This window comes from Marmota monax, unplaced genomic scaffold (assembly GCF_021218885.2).
Source record: "Marmota monax isolate L192 unplaced genomic scaffold, Marmota_monax_Labrador192_F-V1.1 WCK01_AAM20220418_F8-fsc00121, whole genome shotgun sequence".
NCBI classification, from domain to species: Eukaryota; Metazoa; Chordata; class Mammalia; order Rodentia; family Sciuridae; genus Marmota; species Marmota monax.
This window is the reverse complement of record NW_026693351.1, coordinates 961,777-989,027: the sequence shown is the minus strand read 5'-3', so window position 1 is coordinate 989,027 and position 27,251 is coordinate 961,777. Positions and strand designations below refer to the sequence as shown.

At 55.0% G+C, this 27,251-nt stretch overlaps 1 protein-coding gene across 2 annotated transcripts in view; it reads left to right on the top strand.

Moving 5' to 3' along the window:
• Positions 1-27,251, top strand: part of Gli2 (GLI family zinc finger 2) — a 231,100-nt gene that overhangs the window by 191,809 nt on the left and 12,040 nt on the right. For both annotated transcript variants that reach the window (XM_058583261.1, XM_046456889.2), the window contains exons 4-9: positions 6,619-6,821; positions 8,621-8,806; positions 20,234-20,435; positions 21,059-21,272; positions 22,488-22,610; positions 25,498-25,632. In XM_058583261.1, the coding sequence (XP_058439244.1) occupies positions 6,619-6,821; positions 8,621-8,806; positions 20,234-20,435; positions 21,059-21,272; positions 22,488-22,610; positions 25,498-25,632 (1,063 nt within the window). The remainder of the gene's footprint in view (positions 1-6,618; positions 6,822-8,620; positions 8,807-20,233; positions 20,436-21,058; positions 21,273-22,487; positions 22,611-25,497; positions 25,633-27,251) is intronic.

Sequence of the window (27,251 nt, the reverse complement as noted above, 5' to 3'; positions counted from 1 at the left end):
TGCTCCCAGCCACGTAGCTAGGAGTGAGCCGAGCAGAGCTGATGGACGGCCCCCATCGGCAACCACCTTTGTGCTCCTCACTGGTTACGTGCCCTGCTTTATCCATCCATTCATTCGTTCGTTCATTCATTCAGCTGGCACATACCGAGCATGCTCCCTGCACACCCTGGGTACCATGCCGGACACTGGGCAAGCAATGGGAGATTGGGTGCTGTGAGCTCATTGCTGAAGGTGCCTGGTCGTCAGCTGAGATGAACATGTTCAGGGTGATGGGAAGGGGCCACCTTCCACAGGAGCATCTCACATGGGGCCTGACCTTGACCTGGGGCTGGGAGGCTTTTCAGTGAGAGACCTCTGAGCTGATCCCTCTGGGGGGAGATCAGGGGTTAACTGGGGAAGGGGATGCTAAAGAGAAGAACATGGCTGGAGGTGCAGATGTCCAGGGACAGAGCTGGGAGCAACAAGCCTGGCATGTGTCCAGGTTCAGAGGGGGTGCACAGGTCACAGAGGGCAGAGGCTGGTTCTGGACACTTGATTGCAGCCTTTCCACCTGCCACTAAGGCCATACATCACCCAAGGAGCAGCCCAGAGGCAAGGCATGGAAGTCCAAGGGACTGGACCTCGCCTCTCTCATCTTCAGCAGGGGCCCTCACAAAAGCCGTATCTGTTGCTTTGGGCCTCAGTTTTTCGGTCTGTGAAATGGGACACAAAGGGCTTGCTTTGACTGAGCCACACAGGAGGTCTCTGAACAAAGCCATCTTCTGGTTGCTAAGGGTGGATCCCTCCCTGGGTCCCTCCCTGGGTCCCACCCGAGTCACAAAGCCCACCCCATGCCTCATACCAAGTCTGAGTGAGTCAGCACCCTCAGTTGTGCGTTGTTCGACTTCCCCAAACAGACAGCATGGGTGGGGTGCAGGGGCCCCAATCCCCATTCTTCCTTCCCATTCTCCCACTGCATTACGGAACACGTCCATTCCTGCCCCGGTGCCAGACTCAGGCTGTGCCGAGCTGCGGGTCAGACGCCCTCCTTCCCCTCCCCAGCCATCAAAGCCTTACTCATCCCTCCAGCCCTCTAGAAGTGCACGCCTACCCCGGCACTCAGCTCCCGGGGGTGGCACCGTCTCCCAGGGTCCGGGCGTGCTCACTCAGGCCCAGCCGGGGCTGCCGAGCTGCGCGTGGCCGTGCAGGGTTCTCATGGCCTTGGCCCTCGCCTTTTTTCTCCTGCCAAAAATCTTGTGCCAGCATGTGAGGAGGGGGGCTGGAGTGTGGCGGGAGGTGTGGGCTGGGTCCTCTCTACCCCACGAGCTGCTTCTGTTTCCATCTTTTAAACACAAAACGTGGGAAGCACTGGCCGAGCACCCACTAAGTGCCCTGCACCAGCCACACTGTGTGCCTGGCTCCTCCCATCTCCCCTGCAGGCTGGGGACACTGAGGCTCAGGGGCAGATAACACAGAGGTCACAGTTTTGGCAAAGCCACCATTCAGACCCTTATCTGTCAGATTTCGTAGTCCAGTCTCTGGCCACAAGCATGGTCAGTGCCCTCTCAGCCTGCACAGCCCCGTGATCAGCTCAGCGACCTGCAAGGGGATGTCCACACAGGCTGAGCTTCTCCGGGGCAGAGGAGAGCAGGAGCCTGTGTCAAAGGGGACCGTTAGAGATGCCGATGGCCTTCACAGAGGCAAGGAGGCCTGCTTCCAGCCTAGCTTTTGGGCAAGTCACATGGCTTCATTCAGCCTCAGTTTCCTCATCTTTCAATTGGAGTAATTTACCCCAGCCTGCCAGCCATCGGCTGTGCTGCACGAGGTAGGTGTTCAGTGGACTTGACATAGTCATGATCATGGTGCTGTCCAATTAGGCCTTGGCTTGCTTTATCCCCAGGCCCCCTTCCCTGCTTCCTCGGGCCCCACGCTGAACTAGGGCTCAGGTCTGTCTTGAGGAGCGCCGGGTCAGGGGTCGGGTGTGTTGATCCAAGCCTGTCTTGACGGGCCCTGGCAGTTGCCTAAGACAGAAAACCTCAGCTTAGAGTGCTTTAAACAAACACAAACATGCCTCCACTCGGGTAACTGGAAAAGCCAGGGGTACCAGCCTTAGGCAAGGCTGTATCCAGACTCAGAGGCTCACATCAAGAAACGGGTTCTTGTGTCTCAGCTCTTATCTGCTGCATTTCCTTCCTGGGCTCTCCCTTAGGACCCCCACCCCCACCCCCCAGCTCCACATTGGCCTCTGACCAGTTTAGCAGCCCCTGTGGGTAATGAGAACTTCTTTCCCCGTGATTCTAGCCAAAGCGGCTGTCTTGGGCACATGTCTATCTCTGAACTAATCATGGTGCCCAGGGATATAAATCTCTCTGGTAACCTGGGCTTGGGTTGCATGGCTTTCTGCACAAAGCAGAGGAAAGGAAACATGTCCCACATAGCCCCAGCCCAAAGCACTCTGTCGGCTGTGCTCCACCACCCAGGGCATGATCATGGTCTTACATTCCAGCCTTGCTTTGTACACGCTGCTTCCTTTATTCGTGATATGCTTCCTAGTGAACTCCTATTGATCCCTCAGAACCCTATCCACATATCACCTACTTTGAGAAGCTTCCCTCCACCTATCCAGCATCTGGTGCTATACGTCACACTTTCCGCACTTGGCTCATCTCATGTCACAATTGCCACAGGCTGCAGGCAAAGGATACCAAAGCTTGGGGACAGAGGTAGAGAATTGTTCCTCTGCTAGAGACTCCATTGCCCTGCCCTGTGCTTCCCTGATTCGCGGTCTGCTTCTCCCACCTGGGCTCTGAATGCTGAACGAGTCCCTGGGCACAGAGCGAGTGCTCAGGACAGCTCAATGGGAAAGATGACCACTGATGGAGTCAGGCCCAGGTGAGTGCAGAACTGACCAGAGAGGGAGGAGGCCATGGAGGGAGCATTGGGCAGCCCAGACTGTTTGCACGTGGACCAGCTCCTTGGTCTGTCGGCTGCTCGTGGCCTGGGAGCGTGAGCGGGCATGCGTGTGTACCTATGATGCAGGACACCATGGCCATCTTGAACTTAGACAGCTTGCTCCTTTTCCCATTCCCAAGACTGCCTCCTTGGGTCTGCCATGATTCAAGGCCTGGACAGCCCATAGGTCAGACCAAGGAGGGGCCCAGCAGCACAAGGGTGTGGAATCGGAAGAAGAAAGGCTGAGGTCTGGCCTGGGCTCAGGTTCACTCAGAGACATCCTTCCTGATGTGGTTCCTATGGCACAGGGATGTCTGCTCCTGTCCCCAGCATGCATGCGGAACCCTGGGTGGTACCATGCATTGAAGAAAGAACTGTGAGAGAACCAGTGGTCCTGAAGGACAGGCGGTGCCCAGATGCAGGGTCCCACCTCACAGGCCCACATCCTCTAGAACCAAATCTCATCTTGCTTTACTCACGCCAAGGAGAGGATTTGGTTCTGCCCCTGCTGGGTGGCCTGCAGCCCAGGTCCGGCCTTCTGGGCCCAGCATTTTTACCAGCACTGCTTGTTCTACACACTTTTAATCAGACTGCTATCTGGGCCTGACTTGTCTCCCCACTGTCCCCAAACATCCTTCCTAGCCACACCAAGAGAAAAGAGTCCTGCCTGGTGGTTCTCTGCCGGACAAGGGCGCCATCTTGGAAGTGAAGTCAACTCCAGTAGACCCCTGCTTGCCTGTTTCTGCTGTGCGGCATGGGGACGTGACTCTGTCTCTGGACGCCAGGTCCTCCTGGTGATGTGCAGGTGTTGGTCTGGAGTTGGACACACCACTGGAACTCCCTCCCTGGGGGTGCTGTGGCCACATGGGGCACGATCCTGCAGGGTGTCCCAGGCACTCCACTAAGGCCAGGCCTGGGAGAGGACAGTGCCCTGGCAGACCCTGGATCCCTGTTTCCTCGGCAATGGTGGAAAAGGGGAGGCAGAGACCCCCTTCCCCCCAATGGTGGCCACTGCTCTGTGGAGACAGAAATCCCAGTTCCTCCATGTGGGGACACAGGTGCCACCTGCCACCTCTGTACCCAGCTGCTGTCCACATGGACAGTGATGTGCATAGTATCTCACTCCTGCCTCCTGCTTGGGGGAAGCTCCAGTGGCCAGTGGGATCTGGGTCACCTCAGACAGACAGACCCGGGCTGCCATGTGGCCTCAACATGTTGCTCAAAAGCCCCATGCGGTCACCACGTGTCTCAGGGCCTCCACTGTGCTTGGCACACTCCACAGTCCAGCCTCTGTACCAGGGAGCCCAGCATTCCTGGGTTTGGGATCCAGACAAGCCACCTATGACCACTGGCCCCAGTACCCACAGGCCACCGTGTTCTCAAAGCCCAGGTGGCCTCCTGCAGACTCTGGAAACCTGCCCTGCCTGAGAAGGACCAAGGAATCTCAGGACAAGGGACTCCCCAGCTGTCCTCCCAGCTAGTGGACACCTTCCTTTTATCACACCCTACCCAAACTTTCAGACTTGTTTCCTTCTGCCCTGGGCCTGACCCTCGAAGCCACATGGGTGATGTTCTCTGAGTGATTTCTTCACAAAACACCTGCCTGTGGCAGGAATGTGAGAGTCCATCCTGCCACTGTCACCTGCCAGAGCCGGCAGGGTCTGCCGTTGGCCAGAGTGTATCATCTTCTTCCCCTGGGGACACCTAGCAACCCCTGCCGGAATAAAGCCATCTCTCAAGCCTGTCCCATTTTGGTCACAGGTCCCTTGCCGCTTCTAGAGGTGGCCTTTGAGGAAGAACATCTAGTGGCGGGGGCTTCTGGTGTATTCCATGGGCTGCTTCTGCCGGGCTCAGTCTCTGCCCGACACACAGGCATGGGCTTCCCACTGACTGTAGACACACCCTGCTCCTGAGCAGAACCCAGGGACCCTGGGTGATGGACTCACCACACTGAGGCTGTAAGAATTAAGAATGCTCCTTGGCTGGCAAAGAGACGAGGGCACTCATGCCCGGGGCAGGGGCTTCAGGGAGACAGCCACAGGCTGCAGCAGGCATTTGAGGGCAGGGATTGATGTGGGAGAAACACGAACATGTTGGACAGATTTTTTGGATCTGCACGTCCAGTGCAATCCCGTTTGCAAAAGCTGGGAAAGAATGTAGCGGAACACTTACCTCCAGGCCCTGCAGAACAGCCTCCAAGTGGGAAGTTGGTGAGCCCAGATGTGCAGACATCTGGATGTCACCTGTTTGGGTCCTGGCTTATACGGATGTCAGCCCAGTTTTTATGCACTATTATCAAACATAATCAGTAATTATCTGTGGTTTGCTCAGCCGACAGACGGGTCATTCCTTCCCTGAAGTAACCAGTTCTAACCATGACTTTCACACGTGCAGGACTGATCCAGGGTGGAGATGTGGCGGGCTCCCAGGAGCTTCTGGGTTTCTCCTCTGAATGTGATTCTAATACCAAAACAGCTCTCACTTAGGGACCCCTGCTGGGTCTCAGGCACAGTGTTTTCTTTTTTGGGGGAGGGGGGGTTCTCATTCTCATGGCAACTCTATGAAATAGACACATCATCATCCCCATTTTACAGATGAGGAAACTAGAGCTCAGAGAGATCAGGCTACTTGCTCACCATGATCCAGCTGGGATCCTAACTTAGGTTTGTCTGAGTCTCGCCACCTACTCGTCTTTCCACTATGTAAATCACAGAGACTCTCAATTTTCTGAAAAATTGAAGATGAGCCCTTGGTAAATGCAGTTTCCATTGACTTTGTTGTGATCCTGCAGCCACATGCCCATTAATTCTGATTCGTCTTTAAGGTGTGAGTTCTGCAGTAGATAACCTGGAAGTACTCCTTAGCTTCTTGGAGACCCCGGGCCAGCAGACTCAGGGGTAAAGAGTCCTGTCATCATGCTGAGTGGAACAGACATCACCTGGAGAACAGAGCAGGGGACATAGGACTGGCCAGAGCCAGCTCCTGCTACAGGAACCAAGTGAGGTGCCTCCTTGACTATGGGTGGACATTCAAGGCGGGGACTCTTTAGCACGAGACCTATTTCCAAGGAGGCAGAGCTAGAATGCTGTTCCAAACCTTCCTCACCATACCAGCTTCAAAACTCATCTTGATTCCTGATCTTTTCTCTCCCCGCTCATCCTGTGGCACAGTGTGTCCCTTGTGGCTGTCCAGCTGGACCCAAAGCTCTGCACTTGCAGGACATCACCAATCCCCTCCCTCTTTCTAACGTTCTGCTAAGAACATGGGGTCCACTTGCACTTTATGCCTGGCATTAGTGTTTCATGTTCTGTGTTCCAAACATGATGTGCGAGTGCATGCATGTGGGCTGCCCTGGACAGGCACCGGGGAGGCAGAGATATATCTCAGAAGTGCGTGGCCAGCAGAGCTCATGCTAGGCAAACCCAGCTGAGCATGCAGAGAGATGCCCTTCGCCCACACGGGATCGGTGGGTGGGCGGCCGCACCAACGTTCACTGGCTCCTGACTGGTTAAGTGTTCCAACTCTTATTTGGAGGCAACCAGAGGATGTCAGTGTATAAAATAAAAGGTGTAGTTTTTTCTGGAAAGTCTTCCTTTGAGAATCACAGACTGCTCGGGTTGCGTTTGGGTTCTGGGCAGGGTTCCCTGTGCATCCTCTTGCTGAGAACATTGTCCTTTGTGTCCACAGGCCTCCCACCCTGAGCGGCAGTCCTGTCATCTCTGACATTTCCTTGATCCGGCTTTCCCCACACCCTGCTGGTCCTGGGGAGTCCCCCTTCAATGCCCCGCACCCCTACGTGAACCCCCACATGGAGCACTACCTCCGGTCTGTGCACAGTAGCCCCACCCTCTCCATGATCTCTGCAGCCAGGGGCCTGAGCCCCGCGGATGGTGAGTAGGGGCTGGGGGCTGGGAGGAGCAGCTGTGGTATCGGGGCATGGTATGGTGGGCGCCCGGTGGCTCTGTCAATGCAGCCATCACTCATGTTGGGTTCTCCAGCCTCAGTCCCCTGGGACAGTGACCAGGCTCAGCTTTCTCCCCACTACCTCTGAACATGGATTGCTTAAGTAAATAAGCCTGGAGATTTGGGGGTCCATTGTTTTTCATGCTCATTAAAGAGTCCCCTGTGTGCAGCCCCTGAGTGCTGTACCTTGACAATATTTAGGTCCTGTCCTAGGTGAAGCCCCCGCTGCAGAAGCTGGTAGGAAGCAAAGTGGGCTGTGGTAGGGGTGTCTCTTGGAACCCCAGAGAGAGCAGAAGGGAGGCAGAGCAGGGCTGGCAGCTGCCAGCATCTCTGTTTCCTGTGCCCTTTGCAAGTCAACACAGGAGGCCTGCAAATGGTAGCCCGGCCCCCACACTCTGTCAATGAGCCTGTGACTTTGCGTCTGTCAGTTCAGATGCTTGAGAAAGAGGATAGATTGGTCCAGGTTAGAGATCACATGGCCACTCCCAAATGATCAGGGCCATAGGGTGCAAAAATGTCTTTCAGACCTAAAATTGTGTATTTCTTGTCCCCCCGCCACCCCGTTGCTACATAGGTGCAAACGCACATGCACCAATGTGCATGCAAATACACACACACACACACACAAAGGAAAGTAAAAAAGCACCTTATGGAGCTGTCCTGCTCATGCAGCTTGCAGTGTTCCTAAGAAGACTGCACTAAGAGGAAAAAATCTAAGAGGAAAAAATCATGTTGTTTTAACAACAACTAGCACCAAGTTTGTGCCTATTTGTTATCGCAGCCTCAAGATACTAATACTCACCATAAAAGGTTCCTAGAAAGAGGCAGAAGCCATCAGCTCTGTAGGGGCCTCAGTGGGAGGCAGAAATGACAGATTGCCCTGGAATGCTCAGGGGCCATGGGGCAGTCAGCCTAGCAGGAGGCCAGGACTCTCTGGAGGAGACAGGAGGATGGCAACTACCACGGGCTGCTTTCATCTCTTCATTACAGGCCTACGAGATGTCGTGGGGGTACTGGCCAAGACTAGTAGGCTGTGAAGCACAGTGGTTAGGATCTTGAGCTTTAGATTCCAACCAAGAGTCCCATCCCAGTTCTGTCACCTCCCTGCCATGTGACCTTGCACACTGTTAAGCTGCTCAGGGGTCAGAGTCTTTGTCTGCTCAGTGGGGACGACAGAACCCTCCTGGACCCTGATGTTGAGATTAAAGAATGCACATGAGCCCTCAGAACCGGGCCTGCCGCAGACCCAGCAGGTGCTCGGCAAGCTGTCACTGATGTCATCCACAGCAGTGTCAGTGGGGGGGGCCTTCTCACCCCCATTTCACTGATGAAAAACGGAGCCAGCTCAGAGCTGGTGCCTCGGGTTTTGCACATCGAGGAAAATCAGAACCCTTGATTGTTCTTGGTGTCCAGCTCTAGGTTGTTCCCTGCTGGGGCCACCTGCCCAGTGCCACCCCCCGCCCAGTGCCAGCCCCCCACAGTCTGAATCCCATCCTCCCTGCCTGATTCCTCACCCTGGGCACAGCTGACTGCAGGGTGGGAGCAGTTAGCCCTGAGGCGGGCGCCGGGGACAGGGAGCTGGTGGGCACTGGCAGGTGGAGAGCCTGTGCTGTCCAGCTGGTGACTCTTGGTGGCCCTCTCACCCTGAGTGTTCTGGCAGGTGTGCAGGTGAAGGCGGGGCCAGCACCGGACTCTAAGGGCGCCTCTCTCTCCCTTGCTCCCACAGTAGCCCACGAGCACCTTAAGGAGAGGGGGCTGTTTGGCCTCCCTGCCCCGGGCACCAACCCCTCCGACTATTACCACCAGATGACCCTCATGGCGGGCCACCCCGCACCCTACGGGGACCTGCTGATGCAGAGCGGCAGTGCCACCAGCGCGCCCCATCTCCACGACTACCTCAATCCAGTGGACGGTGAGTGTCAGTGGGGTGGACCCACGGCGGGTGGGGGGTGGAGCAGGCAAGGCAGGAGCAGGGGTCCCATTAACAGAGCTGTGAAAGCGGTTGTTCCCATAGATTATGACACAGATTTGTTCCCAGATCAATTGTGTTGAAGAGAGAAGGGAGTGGAGATCAACTCAGGGGCTTGGGCCTGAGTGACTGAAGGATGGAGTTGTCAGTCATCGAGACCCACGGCTGCTGGAGGGCCTGTTTGGCGGGGACCTGACAGGGATGTCCCGCATAGAAGAGGTTTCCGGTGCCTGTCTGGCCTGTCGGGTGTCTATCTGACCATGAGCCTCTGCTAGCGAAGAAAGGAAGGGCCAAGGGCTTGGTGCCCACCCCTCCTCTGTCAGAGTTACTCCACCTGCTGCTCCTGGAGCCTGCCCATAGGTCCAGGCCAGGCAGAGGAGCAGGAAGTCACCGCTGGGGCCAGGCCGCGGGCTCCTGCAGGTTGGACTCCTCAGGCCCTCCCAGGGTGGCTTTTTCTCTCCCTAATGGACCATAATAGGAGGAGTCAGAGGCCTATGGGAGATGGCCCATCCTTGAGAGCAGCTCTGGGGCCTACAGGGCCATGTGAGTGCGTCCAGTTGGGAGTGGGCCACTGGGCGCTGTGGGGCCAGAGAGGTCTGTAGGACTTGGGTGGTCCCTTGCCCAGGTGCAGGCTTGAGCCCTCCCAGAGATGTGTCTCCTGAGCTTAGATCTCACCTCCAGTCTTTCTGGAGATGATATGGTGGGGTCATGAGCCACCCTGAGTGTCTCCTGAGCCCCCAGCCAAAGTTTTGCTGGGGAGGAGCACCACAGTCCTATCGTGGATGTGGTCCCAGGCCATCCTCGCCATGCCCTGCAGAGAGGCCACAGCATGCCCCAGGGATGCCACCTGCATTTGGTCCCTTCCCTCTGTGCCTTCCCCAGTGTGGGTGCCATCGAGGACCAGGCGTGCAGCATAGGGTGGGAACGCCCGCAGCTCTCTAAGATCACGAGGCCCCTCTGGGCACACACATGTCATCTGTGTCTTGCCTTCTCTTAACCAGCCCTCCAGGTGCAGCAGGTGAGGGTCTGGGGGATCGTGTGCAGCTCATGCTGCCCCCCACCCCCGAACAGAAACCAAACCACAGCAACGCCGTGCGCAAAGGTAGCCAATGCTGGTGCCCCCAAACACTAGATCCCCTCGCATAGGACTAGGGTGTCGCTCGGCCAGCTGGAAAGGGGACGGGGCAAAGATACCATAGTCGAGAAGGGTCAAGTCAAGCAGGTATTTCCCCAAAAAGCAGCAAAGGCCAAAATGGGTAGCCAGGCTTGTCTGCCCGTTTCAGCCACCTGAGCACCTGCTTCATGCGTGCCGTGTGCAAAGGAGAAGAGTGAGAACCAAGAGTAAGAACTGTACTTTGTCATCATGCATTTTCTCCTTAACCACCTTCTGAGGCTGGAATTAGGCTCCCTACTATACCACAGGCAATCGGGGTCCTAACATCAGGTGACATGTCCCCAACCTCCAGCTGGAATTCCCAGCCCTGCTGTTGACAGAATCATCTGCTCTTCTCTGGGACACAGCATAGAACCAGCCCCCGAGCCCTGGCCTCAGGAAGGGCGTCTGGGCTCACTGTGCCGGGGCTCAGTCTAGAGGCGCAGGACAGTCCTGGCCAAGGCAGAGGACAGCTGACTTGCTGAGGAAGGCGGCAAGGAGGGCCAGGCCAGTGCTCACCGTCTGCTCATCACTAACTTAGCCGGAGGCGGTGGTGGGCCACACAGGGTCAGGGTGGTGTGACACCAGGCCCCTGAGTGACGGGTATATGTGCACATAGCCTGGTGCCCGGCACACAGTAGGTGCTCATTCAATGCTAGTTGTGCTCTCTTTCCGCCAGCACCCTTTTCCCTTTCAAATCCACCCCCTTTTGCAGAATTCTGTAGTCATTGCAGCACCTCTGTCCCCCTCTGGTGCATAAGCCCAGGCCGCAGGCCGTCCGGACGGCTTTTCCTCGCCATCTCCCTGTCTATCCTGGCCCCCAGGTGTGCCAAGTGCGGCTAGTCTCCTCTCCCCAAGGAGTCACCCTCCCAGCACAGCTTCCCTGGGTCTTGTCCTGGCTCCCCAGCACCTCCCCACTGTGGCCCTACTGCTTTGCAGACTGGGAATGTCCTAGGACTTCTCTTAACTTCTCTCCCTTTAATCCATCCCAGCCCTCTTGGGCCACCAGCTCTACTGTGGCGGAGGGACCCAAGGCACCCCAAAGGCACCTGGCCTAGCAAAACAGCAAGCCCCAGCAGGTCGGGGGTGGGGGGACACTGGACAGGGAGCAGACCCTCTGTGTGTCCTACGAGGGAGGGACTGGCAGTTACCAAAGAGCCTGGAAGAGAGAGCTGCAGACTAAGTAGGGCAGAATCGGCTCGGGTGGGAGGGCAGCTGCAGGCTGGCAGGCAGCCCGGAGGGGGCTGGGGAGCAACTCTGTTCTCCAGGGAGCCTGGCGTCGGGCAGCATCTGGGGGCTGAGCATCTCTGAGCAACAGGAAGGCCAAGGCCAGAGGAGTGCGGAGGTGAGCTCATGGGTGGGCGGAAGAGCTCAGAGCTCCCGGCTGGCTGACGTCAGGGGCCGCGGGACAGCCATCCCGCCCCCGTGCTCCTTCCTCCCCTCCACATCCGCCTTGGGAACTTGATTAGCTTGAAGATGCAGCGGGAGGCACCTCCAGATTCCAGAGTCAGCCTGAGCAGGGTGTCCGTGGCTCTGGCTCAGGCACGGGGAGGGCGGGGGAGTTGAGCTCATAACTGTGGGTTTCAGGAACAGGTGACCCTTTCCTGTAATTCCCAACCCATTAAAACGCCAGGAAATCAAAGCAGCCTGGGATTAATTATCTCCTCTGTTTTTCACTACTTAATGCACTTTTTTTTCCCCCAAACTAGCTCGCTCTCATGTTCTCTCTCTCTCTCTCTCTCTCTCTCTAAATGTGTGTGTGTGTGTGTGTGCTGGGATTGGACCCAGGGTTTTGGACTCACTGACTTCTACCACTAAGCTATACCCCAACCCTTCCTTCCTTCCTTCCTTCCTTCCTTCCTTCCTTCCTTCCTTCCTTTCTTTCTTTCTTTTTAAATATTTTTTAGTTTTCAATGGACCTTTATTTTATTTATTCACATGTGCTGCTGAGAATCGAACCCAGTGCCTCACACGGGCTAGGCAAATGCTCTCCCACTGAGCCACCAACCCTACCCCAGCCCTTTCAAGCCAGCCTAAGCCAGAGCTAGAATTTTCACTTCCACCTTTTCAAATGTCTCAGGCTCTTCTGCTCAGACCCAATGTCTGTGTGATGTGTCACTCGGGTGCATGTCTGTAAGATGCTACAAACAATGCTGATGCCCACAGCCCAGGCACAGGTCTTGCTGAGCCCTTATCTGTCTTTGAGGTGGCCCCCAGTCCCCTCCCCTTCCATGACCCTTGGGAGCCAGGGTGGGCCCTGCCTGCTTTTGGATTTTCAGTGGGTCCCAGGTATGCAAGTCTGAGAAGGGTCATGTGTCAACCATAGCACCATTTTTATCTTAACCAAGATTTTTATCTTAACCAATTTTTATCTTAACCAATCTGTATGATTGCATATTTAATGTTTTCAGTAAATTCACCTTTTGGGATTCAATAAATGGAACTTCAAGCTGGGCATGGTGACCTGTGCCTGTAATCCCACTGACTTGGGAAGCTGAGGCAGGAGGATGGCAAATTTGAGGCTATCCTGGGCAACTTAGATCCTGTCTCAGAATGAAATTAAAAAATAAAAAAGGCCTGGGGGTGTAGCTCCGTGGTACATCATCCCGGGGTTCAATCCCCAATACCATGTAAAAACATAAAGGTAAAAACATATTTCCTGAAACAGGAGCCTTGATCATGTTCTAGGAGGAGGTTCCTGTCTCCATCTCCATCCGACCTACAATAATGTCACTTAGGTTGTGCAAATGCCCGTGGTCAGGGAAGGCTGCGGGCATTTGCCCTCTCTGAGGGCATCCCGTGGGATTCAGACTCCACGCCCCACCTTCCACCCAGGACAGGGGTCAGGCCAAGGGCACTTCCTGGGCCGAGGTGCGGCACAGGGCCCCAGCCCCTGGTGGGGGGAGGAAGGCCCATTTCCTCTCTTCTTCAGGGGCCTGATTTACAGCAGGAAGACCAAAGCCATGCCACTTGGGAGGGAACAGGGAACCATTGAGAAAAGCCAAGGTTATCCTGGTGTTGAGTGGCTCTCTGGAGAGTGGGGAATGCACCGGTTGTCACCTGGGCCCTAAGATGGAGTTTTCTCAGTCATGCTGTTGAATGTTGGTGATTTAACAACAGCCGCTCCACGCACCTCCTCCCCTCCCCCTCCCACCACATGGAGGAGATTGAAATGTTTCCAATTGAAATGTCGCCTGTTTACAGCCCATATTTCCTCTGAGCTGTATATTTTATTGTCATATTGACACTAATTTGACTCGGATGTCACCTCCGTTCTGACACCGGTTTTTTTATGCTGCTGGAGAATCCGGTGGGGTTGGGGGGGGTGCGGTGTGCAAAAACCAATTACATTGATCATAGCACAGAGTTGCAGCAGAGGGGCTGCCAGGGACCCAAGTCAGGCAGAGAGTGCTTGCCCAGCCTAGGACAGAGGGGAGATGGGGGCAGATGACACCAGACCCCAGGTCCCAGAGGACAGGGCTGCTAGAGGCCAGGGCTGTTATAAGATGCTACGTGGGTATGGGTCATCTGGTAAACCCGCACAGCTCTGCTAGACCAGCCCTATGGAGCCACTTCCCTGAGAGCCCAAAGTCCACACCCTGAGTTTCTCTTGCCTCTGTCACATAACTAGCAAATGGCTCTGGTGGCCTTGAACTTTAGCCTCCGGGCTCCAGCCTGAGTTCCTTTGGGTCCCCTAGCAGAAGGGGTGGGGGAGGTGTGTGTCCCTCTCATATTTCCCCATTTGCCACTCACTGTGGGGCTGAGGTCCTCAAGGTACATTCCTTAGAAGTGTCTCCAGTGAAAATACCTGGATGGGGACCTGTTTGGCCGTGCAGGGAATGCTCCTTAGCCAAGGGGGGTCTCAGGGTCCTCAAGTCCTACCATAAGGATGTTTTCTGCGGACCCCATGAGAAGGTGCCCCCAGTCCCATGCTAACGATGACATGGAGACCAGAGAAGGTTCCTGGGTCCTTTTGTGCAGAACAAGGCTCCCTCCTGCTGCCCATGAACCCAGGTTCCTGGGTCTGCAGTCTCCAGGGGATCCCCAGCCCTGGCTCTGCAGAAGACCACCCAAGCCAGAGGATGCACAGGCAGCCCACGGCAGCCCTGAAGTGGGTGCCCACCCATGTTCTGCCTGAGGAATCAGCTCAGAGACGGTTGGTCCCAAGTGACCCTGTGCGGAGGCATCAAGAGAGACAGAGCCAGGTCTGCCTGGGCCTGGATCTTGCATTTCCTGCCTTTCCTGTGGTCCCCAGGGAAGCAGCAACCCTGTCTCCAGAGCACTCTGGGATTCTTTAGTGTGATCCTGCTTAGGTGGCATCTTGTGACTCCTGCCTGGGTACCATTTTCATCTCCCACCTAGACAGTGAGCTCCCTGAAAGCAGAGCCGTCCTGGTCTGCAGTTGTCCCTGTGATGACCAGCTGATGTTTGCAGGCTCTCAGTGCTGCCCCGTGGTCTGGTGAATCAATGAACAAAACATGAATGAGCAAAGGAAAGAGCCCAGGGTGGGGAACGAGGCCCAGAGACAGGTGTCGACAGGAACAGGGAGTATTAGGCATCCACCCAGCTGGGGATGGGCTGGTGGCCGATCACCCATTGGCTGACCAGCATTGGAACAGGCATACCCACAGATGAATGGATGCGGTGGCTCTGCCAGCCCCTCACCATAAATCACAGGCAAAACCACGGGAAATGAGTGCCAGGCTTTTCTTCCTATTTAGTAATTTGTCAAGGGAAGAAGCGCATTAATAAACACATTTCCCTCGCAGGGTGGGAATAGCAGAGATGAATGTCACTGTCAGATTTGGCCCTGTTTCCTCTTGTTAGGGGCACCCGAGAGGGTGGGGATCCATGTATCAGCAGCAAAATCTTTTTTTTTTTTAATGCATGACGAAGATATGTGTATTTCTTGTTTTAGAGGACGCTAGATCTTTTGTGTCCCTCTCATGTTTTCCCATTTGCAAGTAACAGGAATCCTGGTGAGGATCCAGTGTTGCCTCAGATTTGGAAGTGAGGCTTGTCAGGAGCAGACTCCAGAAATCAGAAGTGAGAAACTTAGAGGCCTCCCCAGATGGAAGCCGAGAAGTGGGTGTGGAGGGCGGCTGTGGCCACTCATCGTTTTCTAGACCTGCTGTTCTTTCCACTGTCATTAACTGTGGACTCACCCACACTGCCCATCCAGATAGTCCTCCGAGCCCCAGTAGAAGCTATGTTAATTAGCCATTTCATCTGGGAACATCTGTAGGGTCGTAGGCGACTCTTTGCCACAATAAGCCACGCTGTCCCCATTGTACAGATGGGGAAAAAGAGGCCCAGGGAGATTCAGTGATGTGCTCCAAGGAAGTGACAGGCTTGGGGGCCAATAGGCCCAGGTTGTCTGTGTTTCTGTGTCATGTATATGAGTGTGTGTCTGTCTGTCCATCCTCCATAGTCATCCCTTCCCTAAGACACCTCTGGTCCCCACCCTGGGCATAGGAAGGTGGTTTGGGCACCCAGGCACCTGCGTCTCAGTCCTGGTCTCTGTCCCCATAGCTGTATGGCCTTGGGCTTGTTACTTGGCCTCCCGATACCTTTGGTTTTCTTCTGTCAAGTGAGGACATTAAGGGCCCTTTCCTAAAGGGGCAGGTGTGAGGATTAACATGCTCAACATTTTCAAGTACTTTCAGCAGGACCTAGGTTGGTCCACGGAGCCATTCAGGAAGGGTTGAGTTTGGGTGGCTGTGATTTCTCTGCCCCTCAACATGCCATGGCTGTGTGGCAAGTGGCCCAGCTGGATTTCCAGTGTCAGGGATTCCATGTTGGGGGCAGCGGGGAGTTTGAGTCCCTGATTCATGAAGGGGGAGAGACAGAAGCAAGCTGTCAACCACAGAAACGGTGCAGATTCCAGTGCGACCCTTGTCTGGAGAGAATGGTCTGCCTGCAGGGAGGAGCTGCCCCACTTGGGGAGATCGGGGGAGGTGACCCCTGGAAAGAGCTCTGAGCACACAGCAGGGAAGAACTGGTGGGCAGAAGAAGCTGTGTGAACAAAGTCCCTGAGCAGGTGACTGAAAGAGTGGGGAGGAGGAGGCCGGTGGGGTAGGACCAAACCCCAAGGGCCACATTGTAGACCTTTTCCATAATGGCAATGGGCCTCCTTTGCAATAGCACTAGGGAGCTTTGGAAGGTTTTAGGGGGAGGGTTGGGGTATATCTGCTTTGTAAGCTGAAAAGCTCTCTTTTGCCAAAGTAAGGAAGGTGAATTGAATAGCTTAGAGGCTCTGGGATGATTCAAGCAAGCTTTGGACCCGGGCAGGTAGTGGAGTTCGAGAGAGAGGGGATTTTAAAAAGGGGTTCAGGAGGTCACTTCGGCAGGTCCAGCTGTGCAGGAAGAAAGGAGGCCTCTAGCCAACGCCCAGGTTTCCTGGCTGTGTGTGCCTGTCAAGCTCAGCCCTGCAAGAGGGGCCGTGAGGGGCCGAGCAGGCTGAGGGTGGAGACCCGCTGCGTCAGACCTGCCGTTCAGACAGCAGAGGACAAGCAGGCAGCAGGATGTTGACAAGTTCACTGTTCGGGGCTGCTGAGAGTTTGTGGGGAGGAGTGTCCTCTTGACCTTGGCCTTCTCCCAAGCCTGCTGAAGACAGGCAGTGTCTCCAGGGAAGCCACACAGCAGGGTTCCTTTGGGCTCCAGTTCAAATCCTCAGGGACCTAGAGCAAGTCACGACCTTCCCAAGGCTCCTTTCCTTATCTGCAAAGCTGATATTGGAGGGCCGTGTTGGCTGTTAAATGAAACCAAGCGCTTCAGTGTCACTAGACAGGGGCGGCCCGTGTGCTATTAGTCACTCAAGAATTGACAACAGGCTTTCACCCAAACACCACTTGCAAGGAGCATGCTGGCTCTGAATGCTGACTTGCCAGGGTGTCTGCTTGGTGTCTGGGGACCGACCTCCTTCAAACATGGAAGGGTCATGTTTGCGGCCCAGCCTCAGAGCTGGCCGAGGAGTGTGTCTGCCTCCCTGGTCCCCTGTGCTCCCTGTGTCTAAGTCAGATGTGTGGCCTGGGATCCTTCCTGCTTTACTCCACCTGCTGTGCTCTAGCCCTTCTGTGGGACCAAGCAAGCAGCGTCCCCAGAAGCATCTATGGAGCACCTTTTGTGCACTTACTCATCCTAGGCCATTTTCTGTTGCTATAACAAAATACTTGAGACTGGAAAATGTATAAAGAATAGAGGTTGATTGAACTCAGTTCTGGAGGTTGGGAAGTTCAAGAACATGGTATTGGCATCTGGTGAGGGTATTCTTGCTGAATCATAATATGGTAAAGGGCCCCAGATGGCCCGACAGAGCCTGCATGCTAGCTAGGGTCACTGTCGGAACCTCATCTCCCCCTAATTCCCTCCCTAAGGTCCCACCTTCCAATGCCACCAACATATGAATTTGGGGGTTAAGTTTCTGATATATAAGCTTTCTGAGAACACAGTCTAATCAGAGCATCCCCATAGCTGTCCCCATAGGAAAAAAAAATAGCCAAAACCAAAAAATCTTCAGCTGACAAGAGCAAAGGTAGAGACGGTGTAGAGAGAGAGTCTTCTGAGTAGCTCAGCATTTACTTCCAAAGGGCGCTTTCCCAAAGCCACGTCACCTTCGAGAAGGAAAGACAGTGCATGAATCTGACATGACTCTCCTGTGTCCCTATACGAACGTACCACAGCGACTCCCACCACAGTGTACGGCCCCAAGAAATTAATCTAAAAAGTAAATTTGGTAAATTCCAGAAAGATCAGTAGAGGGAAGGGAGCAGGGGTGTGGAGAGGGAAGGGGAAGGAGAGGCCGTGGGGTCTGAATTAGAGCACGATATAGGCCCTGCTTGTCTAAAGATACCAAGATGGATTATGCTGTCATGTATAACTAAAAAGGACCAATAAAATAAAATCAAAAAAAGAAAACAAAGTACACAACATAGAGACTCACACACGTGTTAGGATGGGGGACCAATCTGGGCTGCACGGCCCCCCGGTATCTGCCATCCCATTGGATTCACAACCCCAGGGCTGCAGGAGGACACCAGCCAGGGTGCCCGGGGCCCCACCCCAGCTCACCCACCACTGTGCCAACCAAGGTTTGCGTTCCCGGGCCCAGAGCCCCTTTGTCCCCTGTACCTGTCTCCTCCAATCTGCAACCTCAGATCCCCCATGTCCATGAAGGAGGTAGTTAGAAAAGAATCCCAGAAACCCCTCCTGGTCTAAGGGTTGTGGGGCCCCCTCCACCCCTCCACAGCCCCAGAGAGGTTTCCTCCCACAGCCCAGCAGAAGGGGATTCCCCAGCAATTCCCAGGACTCCCCCAGAGGCTGGCCTAGCTTGGTGGTGGCCATGAGGCATGGTGGCCCCACAGGGTGGGGGTGCAGCCTCTCCATTGGCAGATGTGGATTCTTTGCAGTCTCCTCACCTTCCGGGGGGAGGGGGAGGGGGAGGTTCACAGGCATCACCCCTGTTACCCCCACAGCTCTAGGGACAGCAGGTGGCACATGCACAAGCAAGCATAGCCCCAAGGCCAGTGGGTGAGGGCTGTGTCACAGGAGTGCAGGAGCGAGAGGCCCTGGGACACCAGCAGGAAGCTGAGCAGAGTGTGCCCTGTGGCCAGAGCAGACAGGAGGGACGGCTGGGGCATGCATGTGTGGTGGGCACATTCAAAGCAGCACGTCCCTGCAGCCTTGGGGACTCCGGCATGGAGAGCTTCGTGTGTTGTCATGCTATCCTGCTTGCTGTTCCTGCGCATGTCCTTTCTATTGTCCCCACAGGTTCTGGAGAGCCAGCCAAGAGCCCAGGCATCATGCTAGGAGCATAGGGTAGCCATCCAGGGCCCAGTTTAGCAAGTGGCCTACCAGAGTGTGTTTGGGGGGCCAATTTTAGTGTGATCCCAGTTGCAACATAATCTGACTTTGGAACACCTACCTCCATTCACTCTCCTGACCCTGGGCCGCTCTACAGCAACGGGAATGAGCCAGTTACCGCCACACACGATGGCATGGAGACAGTTCACAAGCTCATAATGTGGATGAAAGAATCCAGGCATGAAAGAGAATTTATGATTCGCTCACATAAAACTCAAAATCGGGCAACACTAAGCTGTGAGTTGGAAACCAGAATCGCAACTGTGTCAGTCAGCTTAATAGCACTGTAACGAATACCTGAGATAATCAACTTATGAAGACAAAAGGTTTATTTTGGCTCACAGTTTTCGAGGCTTCATCCATGACCCAATGACCCCGTTACTTTGGGGCCTGTAGAGAGGTAGCGCATCATGGGGGAAGCACACAGCAGGGCAAAACCACTCACCTCCGTGTCCCAGAAGTAAAAGAGAGGAAGAGGAAGAGGTTGGGCCTTACTACCCCTTCAGGGGCCCACCCTGGTGACCTAAAGACCTCTAGTTAGGCCCCATCTCCCAGTGGCACCAGACTGGGGACAACTAAGCCTTTACCACCTGGCCCTCTGGCGTGGCTGACTATTTTAGCCAGCTTATTTGCTGCTGTGACTAAAAGATCTGACCAGGACAACAGAGGAGAAGAAAAGTTTGAGGGCTCGTGGTTTCAGGGTCTTAGTCTATAGAAGGCTGGCTCCATTTCTCTGGGCTCGAGGTGAGGCAGGACACCATGGTGGGAGAGGGCGGCAGAGGGAAGCAGCTCACACATCACCGTGATCAGGAAGCAGAGAGACCCTAATTTCCAGATATAAATATATACCCAAAGCCATGCTCCAGTCCCCACCTCCTCCAGCCACACCCCACCTGCCTGCAGTTACCACCCAGTTAATCAGGGGATTAATTCAGGGGTTTAATTCGTTGATTGGGTTAAGACTCACAACCCCCATCATTTTCCCTCTGAACCTTCTTGCACTGTCTCACACGTGAGCTTTGGGGGGACAGCTCACACAGACCATAACACTGCCCTTGGGGTAGGTCTGGAAGGGGCAGGGGGCTGGAGACACTGGCCATGCCCTGTTTCTTGGGAGAAACCACCTCTCCATTCCCTACAACACCCCGATCTGATCAGTTCCATTTGACAGATAAATAAACCGAGACTGGGGGACACTATGAGCCCATCCAAGAACCCACAGCCGCAAGGAGGGCAGAGCTGAGATTCCCAGGAGGACACCTCGTGGGCTCTTCCTGTCCCCTGCCTGTGTGTCCTCCTCGCTCCCGTACCTCCCCCAATCCCGGTGATGCTCACTCCCGTTGGCTGCTCCACAGTGTCGCGATTCTCCAGCCCCCGGGTGACCCCCCGGCTGAGCCGCAAGCGGGCGCTGTCCATCTCCCCGCTCTCCGATGCCAGCCTCGACCTGCAGCGCATGATCCGGACCTCGCCCAACTCCCTGGTGGCCTACATCAACAACTCCCGCAGCAGCTCCGCGGCCAGCGGCTCCTACGGGCACCTGTCCGCCGGTGCCCTCAGGTGAGCCCTGCTGGCAAGCCAAGGGCCGAGAACGGGGAGCTGGGCTGGGGTCCCCCAGGGGAGGGTCTGGCTTCTCAGTGGGCACTTTGAACCTGAGGAGCAAAGGTTCATCTGTGAATCAGCACTTGTGACTTCAGAAGAAGTCAGGAGGTGACCAAGCGTGCCAACAGAGGAGACTGTCATCTCGCGGACAGCGCTGTCACAAGGGATTCACACAGGGCAGCAGCCCCCCGGCCCTGGGGTGCTAGAAGGAGCAAACAGGAAGCCACCACCATGTCTTTGATGGCCTGGTTGTCCAGAGTCACCAGCATTTCCTCAGTGTCCTGCTTTGGGAAGAGTGGCTTACAGACAAGGGCCATGACAGCTAAGGATGTGGGGGTGAAATGGAGCCTGGCATCTGCAGGGGGACACCCTGCCAGGGGGGTGAAGGCTGCACCCCAGGAGCTAAGCACGAAAGGCCCAAGGGACAGGCAAAGAAAGGGGAGCCGCCGCTGGTTTAGGGATGGTGCAGCCCGTACCATGCCCTTCTCGATGCCCTGGGCAGGGTCTTCTCTGTCCAGGAAGTCTCAGCCTAACGGAGGCCCCTGCCTCTCCCCCATATCCTCACCTCCTCTCCATTGCAGCCCAGCCTTCACCTTCCCCCACCCCATCAACCCCGTGGCCTACCAGCAGATCCTGAGCCAGCAGAGAGGCCTGGGCTCCGCCTTCGGACACACGCCACCCCTGATCCAGCCCTCGCCCACCTTCCTGGCTCAGCAACCCATGGCCCTCACCTCCATCAGTGCTGTGTCCACCCAGCTGAGCAGCGGCAGCAACTGTGTGAGCGATGCCAACCAGGTAGGTGGGCCCAAGGAGCAGACGTGGCCACCATATACCCAGCTGGCCCCGCAAGGGCCGTTCAGTGACCACGCATGCTGGAAATTGGTGGAAGGACTCTGGGACCCGGGGTGGCTGGTGGGACGTCTTCTGGATAAAAGGGGCTGAATGATGGGGGAGCCCTGGGCTTTGTCCATGGCAACCTTTCAGCCTCTGGGGTCTGCTGTCTCTGGTCCAATAAACACAATGAGTGGATGGAGAACCCTCCAATTCACGGGGTCCGGCACCACGTAGGCACACCACGCACCGCGTGTGAAATGAATGGATGAACCAACCGTAATGATGTTCGTGCAGGTTCATCTTACAGCATCTGTTTCCAGAATGTTCTCAAACACCTTGACTCTCCAATAGGCCTTAGGCCTTGCCTGGGCATCCTAGCAAGGTACCTGGCACCCCTGGGTGCCAGTGAGGTCTTAATTTGCAGCTGGGGACATGGTTTGAGAAGGACAGGACTATATAATAGACCGGCACAGGCTTTGGAATTGTCAGACCCTGCCTGGTTCCTGATTTGCAGCAAACGACTTTACCTCTCTCAGCCTGAGCTAACTCATCAACACATAGGGACCTGTCACCTAAGCTGGGCCACTCCGCATATAAACAAGTTCCTGTGTGCACACAAGACCCCGTGGACCCTGGGTCCTGAGTGGTACTTGGGAAGACAATCCTAGAGGAGGAGCAAGCACCCCAGGCCACTGCTTGGCAAGTGGCAGTGCCCAGATATGGCTGTGTCCCAGAGCTCCAGATGGTCCCAGCACCTCCCCAGACAGTTACAATGGGCTTCTGAAGTGTCGTCTGAGACTGCAGCCCTTGCCCTTCCGCTGAGAAGCCAGGCCCTGGGTCCCTTGCTCTGGAAATCTGAGAAGTTGAACCTGAACAGGACATGAGCAAGGGTTTCCAGCATTTTCCAAAGGAGTCTCTTTTTCACCTTCCTCCACCCCTTGCAAAGCTGAGGTGGCAGCTCATGGAAAGGGGAGTGATGGTGGCCTAGATCTGGCCTTCTTCCCGGGTATGCCCCTGGCTGGAGGACCAGGCTGAGAGACTCAACTTCTGCTGCTTCAAACACAGGGTTGGCCTACGTGTTCAGTGTAGGGAGGTGTCCGAGGTAGAGTCCTATCCGAATTCGGGGTGTCCTGTCCTGCACCTGTGTGACAGGCTGTCCTCTGCTCCTCCTCTCAGAACAAGCAGAACAGCGAGTCGGCTGTGAGCAGCACCGGGAACCCCATCACCATTCACAAGAGGAGCAAGGTCAAGACTGAAGCTGAGGGCCTGCGGCCTGCCTCCCCAGTGGGACTGACACAGGTAATCCGATGGCCACCCTCACTGGCCTTGAGCTGGGACCAGGCCAGGCTGCCTTTGGGCCTTTCACCTGTGAATGAAAAGGAATGGACCAGTGAATGGAGGGTGGGTAGATGGGTGGCTGTATGAATGAATGAATGAATGAATGAACGAACGAACGAACGAACAAACGAACCAATCAGAGAGGGCGAGATGGTTCCCAGAGCCATGACTGCCTTACAACCTGTACATACCACATGTTTATCAATGAATGAATAAAAGAATGAATGAACAAACTCCCACCTGCCCTTCCACCTTGTCCCTGCTGTGGCCACCTCTCCCCATGCCTCAATCTTGAGCAGCATATGCCTCGGCCAAAATGCGTTGCTTACATCCCTGAACGGCCCAGGCTCCTTGGGCTGCCCTCATCCCGGAACTCCGTCCACGCTCCGTCACCTTCATTGCCACTGGCTCTCCGAGGTCACTGGACTCGCATCTGCCCAGACACTCAACCTAGCTCCTGGATCATCTTGGGACAGGGAAGGGAGTATGATTTCTGGCAGGAGGAGTGAGAACCAGCAGCTTACAGCCTGGGGCTGGCCTGTTGGATAGCCAAGATCTTTGTGCCACTTATTCTAAAGCCCCAAGATGGCAGACAGAGAATTCCCAATCTTGGAGCAAGGGCCAGTCATGCAAAGGGCCTGCTGACTTTGAAGGTGACCCACCTGGCCCACCCAGCCCTCACACAGTGGCCCAGTTGCCATCTGTTACTACAGAATCCCCAGGTCGGCCACCAAGGATGCCTGGTACCCTGTCTCCCCACATCTGCCGGACCATCCTTTATCACGACTGTAAACCATCGGGCATGCTCTGGGCACTTAATTTTCATGAAATATCGGGCCCTGTTATTGTCAGACAAACAGGGGTTGGTGACAAATTCTCCCCCTCGCTGACACCAAAACCAGTCTCTGCATGATGCATGGCTTTCATGAGGCTGGCCATCATAAGGGGTCGTTGAAATAGATGAGGACAGCACATATCCAGGGAAGATAAACAGGTTGGAGTGGCAGGCGGGGCGAGAGTCAGGCACTGAGCACCTGGGAGGCCCATGTCCCACCCGCCATCAGGGGGGCCCTGGGACCGCCCTCCAGCCCAGGTGGGCCGCACAGAGCCCCCTCCCCGCTCAGCAGCTGCTGGGGATGTCCGTGGAAGGAAAGCATTTTATCACGAGGGGGTGGTCCTCCTGTCACTCCGAGTCCTGATTCACAGCAAGGTGGACGGGCGGCTTTGCCTTGGCAGAAAAATGCAGCACGATGAATCTCTGCTCTGCCGAAGCGCTCAGAATTGCAGGCAAGGATGATGCCAGCGTTGCCAAGGGACCCGTGGTCGTGTCCTGGGAGCTTCCCTCCACTTGTCAGCCCACCAGTCTCCCTGGGTCTTGTCTGAAGTGAGCCGAGCCTTCAGTGTCTGGAAATAGCAAAATACTCCCGGTGTTCCTTCAAATGCATGAGGAGTGGCATTAGGAGACCCGGGGGTCCCTTCTCCACGGTCTCCCTTCAGCAGCCCTCCTCTGCTAAAGATGCAGGAGGAGGTGTTCCTGAGGGTCCTGTCCCGTGGTCCCCACTCAGCCCAGTTATAGTGCTGGTTTCCTTTCAGAGAGTGCATTATTTAAAGTTACCCTGAAAACAGCCGGGAGCCTTTTTAGGAAGAGTTCTTTGAGTCCCCCGTGGAAAAGTCAGGCCAAGAGGTGATCGGCACCCCACAGCCGGGAGCCATTTCTGCTGATTTCTGGGATCCTCGAAATGGACTCAGTTTGGCTAAATCTCAGGAGCCAGCATCCGTTAGGGCTCTTGACCATGGCAAGAGATGCTCCCCTTCACCTGCACTGGGCATGCTGTCCCCAGAGGCTATTTGGAAAGATAGAACATTTTCCTCCTATTTTTGAAAATAGTTTGAAATATCAAGCAAGTGTTTGTAAGGTCACCTCTTCACTCGGCTTTGTTCCAAGCCTGACTGGTAAATGAGTGGCGTATTAGAAAGTCCTCGACAGAACATTTTGGGCCCTCCCTCTCTCAGCCTGGGGCATCTGATCTGCCCTCCCAACCCCCCCTGCAGGTTCCTCTGGTCTATCCCCATGACTCAGAGGCTCCCCTCGGCTCTGGGTTAGCACCAGCTGGGGTGGGGAAGCCCCACCTTGAAATGGGGCTTTCCTGGGCCCTAATAATGTGAAAAACTCAAAGTCAGATCTAGGCTGCTGCAGTCTTGCTGTGGGTTCCAGGAGGTCAACCATTTCCAGAGCCTCAGTTTTCCCAGCTGTAATTCGAGAATGCAAACTCCGTTTTAGGACCAGTGCAGGGAGAATGTTCTAGAGGCATTCCCTCTGCTGAGCAGTGAGCAGCTACAGTTGCATTGCCCTGGTGCAAATCCAGGTGTCTCCCGAGCCTTTCAGAGAGGAACAACGGGAGAGGAACACTTCCAAGCCAGACACCTGTTGGTTTCCTGTCACCTCCGTCAGGAGCAGGCCCTGCACACATTATAAATAAAAAAATGTTCCTCCTCCCAAAGCCCACGGAGCCCACCCCAGCTCCCCACAGTGGAGACCAACCCAAATAAACAAAAGTCGCTGCCCTGCCCTCTCCTGTCCTCCTTGGCTGTCAGTAGAAGCAAGAGGTGATGGAATACCTGGTGGTGACAAGCCAGCCCTAGAGAAAGGACAGCTGCTGATAAGAAGAGCTATGGACGGGGATCTTCTGGATGAGTGTGTGTGTGTATGTGTTTGCACATGTCCGTATGTGTGCACGTGTGTCCACACCTCTGTCTGCTCAGGGTCCTTGGCATTCTGCACAGGGCTAATAGGATCCCGTGCTAGACACGGCTCATGAGGGTGTGATCTGCTCTCCCCCCGCCCCAGGAGCAGCTGGCTGACCTCAAGGAAGACCTGGACAGGGACGACTGTAAGCAGGAGGCCGAGGTGGTCATCTACGAGACCAACTGCCACTGGGCGGACTGCAGAAAGGAGTATGACACCCAGGAGCAGCTGGTGCACGTAAGCCTCCACCCCACGTCCCAGACTCCACCCCACGTGCCAGCCTCTGCCCACGGTGGGCGGAGCCCCCACCACACTGGACCTGCAGCCTCCAGTGCCTCTGCTGCAATAAGAGGCTGATGGGGGAGGCCCCAGGAGGACCCTGGGTTGCATCCTCTGTGAGTGGGAGGCATAATGACTTATTTGTGCTCTGCCTGTTTCCCATAAGAAGACTTCCAAATACATGTGTAACACAAGAGTCAAAGAATAAGTGAGTGAGAAAATCAGGACAAAGGGAACAACAGGGTAAAGCCAGGAGGAGAGTTCGTATTAAAATCAAGTGCTTGGAGCTCGAGATCACACACGGACATCTTCCTGTCCTAAGCGTCTTAGCAGCCAATGCATGAAGGGAAATCCGATTAATTAAACCAGCCAGGCTCTCTAATAATAAAGTCTGACTCTAAAACCTGAAAAAGGGTTCTCCTATGGAGGAAAGAGTTAGTAATTTCCTCTTGGAGACCATTTGCAGATACACAGTGTATTGGGTTTAGGTGGATGGCTATGTCCATATTCTAACAGCTTAGGCAAAGAAGGCCACAGAGTCAGTGTGTCCTTCAGGGTATGTCTCTTTGTCCCCATTCAAACTCTTAGACAGCAGCATCCATTAAGGTAGTAGTCAGGTGTAATGTGAACTTGGCAGTTAGAACACACCAACTCCCTCTGCTTCTTCCAATGTGGTTTGTTCCCAAACACCATAGATGTCTTTCTCCTCCCAACACTGTCACCCAGGACACCAGAATTTACCAGCAAACCCATTGCAGCTGATACAGAACCTGCAACTCAGGGTCTCATCTAATCCCTTCCAAAACTCCAACATGATCTTTCAACCTGTACCACCTCTTTGGGATCCCTGATGAAGAGGCAGCTTGGAGCTGTGGTTTGTGGAACAGATCAGATATGATTACAGGAAGAGAGGGTCAGCATCTCGGGATGGGAGGGGGCTCAAACCACAGTGCAGAGGTGAGGACACAAAAGGTGTATCCCAAAGAGCAGGCATAAGCCGGGCATGGTGGCACATGCCTGTAATCCCAGTGGCTCAGGAGGCTGAGGCAGGAGGATCACAGGTTCAAAGCCAGCCTCAGCAACTTAGCGAGGCCCTAAGTGACTCAGGGAGACCTGTCTATAAATAAAATATAAAAAGGGCTGGGGATGTGGCTCAGTGGTTAAGCACCCCTGGGTTCAATCCCCGGTACGGGGGAAAAAAAAGGCTGTAGGCACAGGACTGTCCCTATAGTTGCAGGTGGCCACCTCCACTTGGCTCTGGAGACAGCGGGCTGCTCTGCCGGAGAGGAAGGGCCCCTTTCTCCAGCTCTGCCTCTTTCTGTTGCTCCCTGGGAAGATGGATGGGCGAGCGGGAGCCCTACTTGATTATTAACAATTTGTTGCTAAGTAAACCAATAAGAAAAAAATGAAAGGCATTGTCAGGAAGCATTTTGATCATTTGAAAGACTTTAAAAATAGAAAGGGAGGCTAATAGGAGAGGATTTCTCTGGAAGTTCAAAGTGCTGTGTAGTTTACTTGCTCTAGTGGAGGTGTTTGTGGGCTTGACAGTGGAGCCTTTGCACAGGGCACAGGTGCCT